At 33.1% G+C, this 3,800-nt stretch overlaps 1 protein-coding gene across 1 annotated transcript; it reads left to right on the top strand.

Moving 5' to 3' along the window:
- The first annotated feature begins 1,850 nt into the window (after positions 1 to 1,850).
- On the top strand, positions 1,851 to 2,427 carry LOC101490246 (GDSL esterase/lipase At4g18970-like). Its single transcript, XM_073370900.1, has 2 exons — positions 1,851 to 2,009; positions 2,080 to 2,427. Exons 1-2 carry the CDS (start codon positions 1,866 to 1,868, stop codon positions 2,350 to 2,352), a joined length of 417 nt encoding a protein of 138 aa, XP_073227001.1. The 5' UTR covers positions 1,851 to 1,865; the 3' UTR covers positions 2,353 to 2,427.
- Positions 2,428 to 3,800: the final 1,373 nt, after the last annotated feature.

The following is a 3,800-nucleotide window of genomic DNA, read 5'->3' as shown; positions in this document are numbered from 1 at the left end:
AAGTTGTTACAAGACATTAGTCTTTTCTTCAATTGTTTGATTCCAAGATCATTTGATGAGGCATTGTCAAGTGTCACAGTCAAAACACGATTCAGCCCTCAATCAGTCAAGCACGCATCAATTGTGTTTGTCATAACATATGCCGTGTGACCTGGGACTTGGCAAAATGTTAGAACCTTATTTTGCAAGTTCCAATTATTGTCAACAAAGTGAGTAGTGACACACATATAAGACAAATTTTGAATAGATGTCCATGTGTCGGCAGTGAGGCAAACCTTATGGCAGTGTTGGGACATATAGTTTTTCAATTTTAACTTTTCTACCTCCCATAACAACAAAGTATCGCGTGCAAATGTAGTGCGTGATATAATATTGAATTTTGGATTTAAGCCACTTACAAATTCTTGAAAATCTGGATGCTCCACTTGTCGAAAAGGCAATTCCATGCCTATAAACATCTTCACGAGTAAATATCGTAATTTTTCTTGATCAAACCTAGGCACTGAAGGGGAAGAAATAGTATGACCTTCAACATTCATTGCATCTAATGTTCTCTTCCTCTGGTTAAACTCGCTATTGGGGTTTTTCTTACATCCCTTTGAATGTTGTATCATCGAACTCGTCCCATTATCACACTTAAGCTTCTTGCTACAATGGTTGCAAATAGATGTCCCATCTAAGTTAGGATCTACTGTGAAATCATTTCAAACAAACGATTGGTTTTTACGACCTTTGGTTCTAGGTGGTAACATAGTAGTTGTGTTCGGGACAATTGGTGGAGGAGAAACAAACAAATCTACTGTCTCAGATTGATCACCCATCTTGATGTAATGTTACAGGTTGCTGCAATAATAATGAAGATAGTTAATGAACTTAAAATGTTCAAGTTAATTTGTTATCTTTCCTTGGCTTTCAATGGATCAAATAAGCATCTAATCTAAATATATGTATGCATGCACTCATTTTAATGTTCAAATTAATGTCAAAACAGAACTAAAAAATCCCCTGCAACAGAACTAAAACACAAAAAATTACTTAAAAAATTTAATTTATTTGAAATTTGGACCAAATACACCTAGACTTTTTGTAGACTAATTTTTACTTATATCTAATTATAGCTAAAATAATAGTCAATATTTAACAATTGATACTTAAAAGACAATTTAGTAATAGTCACAAAAAATGTACTCATTAGTGATACTGCTACTTTTGATTGTATAAGAGAAAATATAGTTAACAAAGTTTATGTATCGATCTTAATTTTTTATTTTATATCAGATAAGTCAACTTTTATTTATTTAATTATCTCTTATATTTAAGACATGCTGGTATATTAAGTTTAAATAAAGAATTTTCACACCGGATGAAAAATTAATATTGAACATTGTATAAGTGAAAAGATCTATAAAACTTATTGCCTTAAATAAAAACGTGGTTTTGAATTCAGTTATGTTATGATAATCCATTGAACTCCCTGATGACCCAAGAGGCCCGGAGATAGTACTAATTTGTAAAGTAGTTAAAAATAGTTAGGGAGTAATGTGAAGGAAGCTAAAACAGAAAGATGTAGCCACTACTCTATGAAGCTACTATACCTCATTCATGAGTGTGTGAGTCATGTGACTGGCCTTGAAACTCCATTCCATTCACATGGGTCTGTTTGATGGCATTGAATATGAAATTTAAGACAATATGGTTTACCTTTTTGATAAAGGTAGAAATACAAGTAATAAAGGAAAAATTTACTGCCAGATCCCATATTTACTACAAGTACCGATTTGGTAAAAACAAACAAAATATTTTTGTGGCATATAGCATTGATTCTTTCATAGCATAGGAATTATTTTTTTCAATGTTGTCTAACTATGTGTAGAAATTTAACAGCTGAACTATTGGGATTCGATGATTATATTCCTCCCTATGCATCAGCCAGTGATGATGTCATACTAAAAGGAGTCAATTATGCATCTGCAGCTGCTGGAATTAGAGAGGAAACTGGACAGCAACTGGTAATTAATTATATTTAAATTTTATGCATTTTGGTTAATTATGTTGTAAAACTGTTATTTTTTTTTGTAGGGAGGGCGCATTAGTTTTAGTGGCCAGGTGCAAAATTACCAAACTACTGTGTCTCAAGTGGTAAATTTACTTGGAAATGAGGATCAAGCTGCAACATACTTGAGCAAGTGTATTTACTCAATTGGATTGGGTAGCAATGATTATCTAAACAACTATTTCATGCCTCAATTTTATTCCACAGGGAGTCAGTATACACCAGATGAGTATGCTGATAATCTTATTCAATCATATACTGAACAACTTAAAGTAACTCTCTCAACTCTTTTTCTTTGAACTTGTGTTTGTGAGATGTCATTATAAACTTTAGGAAATCTAAGCTTTGGCTATTTGTGTTTGTCATTCAAACTCTTTATAATTATGAAGCAAGGAAAATGGTACTATTTGGGATTGGTCAAATAGGCTGCAGCCCAAATCAATTGGCCTAAAACAGCCCTGATGGAACAACATGTGTGGAAAATAGACCGTTAAAGTGTGTAGTAGTTTAATTCAATGCACTTATTGTATACATCATTTTCATTCTTTAAAGCAATAGAAATGTTGGTTGCATCTCTTAAAGATCCCCTAATATATTTTGATGGGTCTTTAACATAAAATTGGTATACTCTTACAACCCCTATCCCCACTCTTTTCAATAGACTGCAAAATCATCAATAAGGATATGGTCGTTGAGAACATTCATTTTCAAAGTAATTAAAAGCAAGCTCAATAAAACTAACACATCTTTCATTTTCATTGTCGCTACCATAATCTAATAACACCCTTTTGTGTAATTCCTCTAATACAAACATAGGAATTTGATTTTCAAGCAACAATAAACGAATAGAAATGAAGAAACTAAGAAGAATAAACAAGAGAAAAAACTTAGTAAGGATGAATAGAAACAAACCAAATGTAAAACCAAAAGAAGGGAAGGAAGGTGTTTCAAAGATGGAATGTCGGTTTGCCGGAAGGAAAGATTGCTGGGAAACGCTGCCGGAAAACGCTGCCGGAAAATGCTTTTGGGGGGTTTTGGGGATTTAGGGTTCTGAGATTGGAATTTGGGAATTGAGTGGATAAAATCTGGTTTAAATCCAAATCCAAAAATAAAATATGGGTGGTTATCCAACCGGTTTTAAATAAACCGGTTTATATTCATATTATTTTAACCGGTTATTAAAAATGGTTTTGGATTTGAGTCTCAAAACCGGTTTTTTTGCACAGCCCTACCTGTAACTTCCCAAATTGATTGGGAAATCGATTTTATAAATAGTTGAGCCCCTGTAACTTCCCAAATCGATTTCCCTGCTTATCCTTCCAAAAATACATAAACTAACTCAATATCATTCATACACAACTCCAAATCTTAACACTTAGCAATTCCCACACAATCACCACGACAAATTGGGTTTCGAAATAGTTTTACAATCCATCACACTTACACACGATAATCAATACATAACACATAGCAATTCCAACACAATTACCACGACAACTTGAGTTTCGATTGACTTTCGAAATAGTTTACAATCCATCACACTTACACACGATAATCAATACATAACACTTAGCAATTCCAACACAATTACCACGGCAACTTGAGTTTCGAAATAGTTTACAATCCATCACACTTACACACGATAATCAATACATAACACTTAGCAATTCCAACACAATTACCACGACAACTTGAGTTTCGAAATAGTTTACAATCAAACATGCTATCACACAATTCCAAAACAAAA

Source organism: Cicer arietinum, chromosome 7 (assembly GCF_000331145.2).
Source record: "Cicer arietinum cultivar CDC Frontier isolate Library 1 chromosome 7, Cicar.CDCFrontier_v2.0, whole genome shotgun sequence".
NCBI classification, from domain to species: Eukaryota; Viridiplantae; Streptophyta; class Magnoliopsida; order Fabales; family Fabaceae; genus Cicer; species Cicer arietinum.
This window is presented reverse-complemented; position numbering and strand designations above follow the sequence as displayed.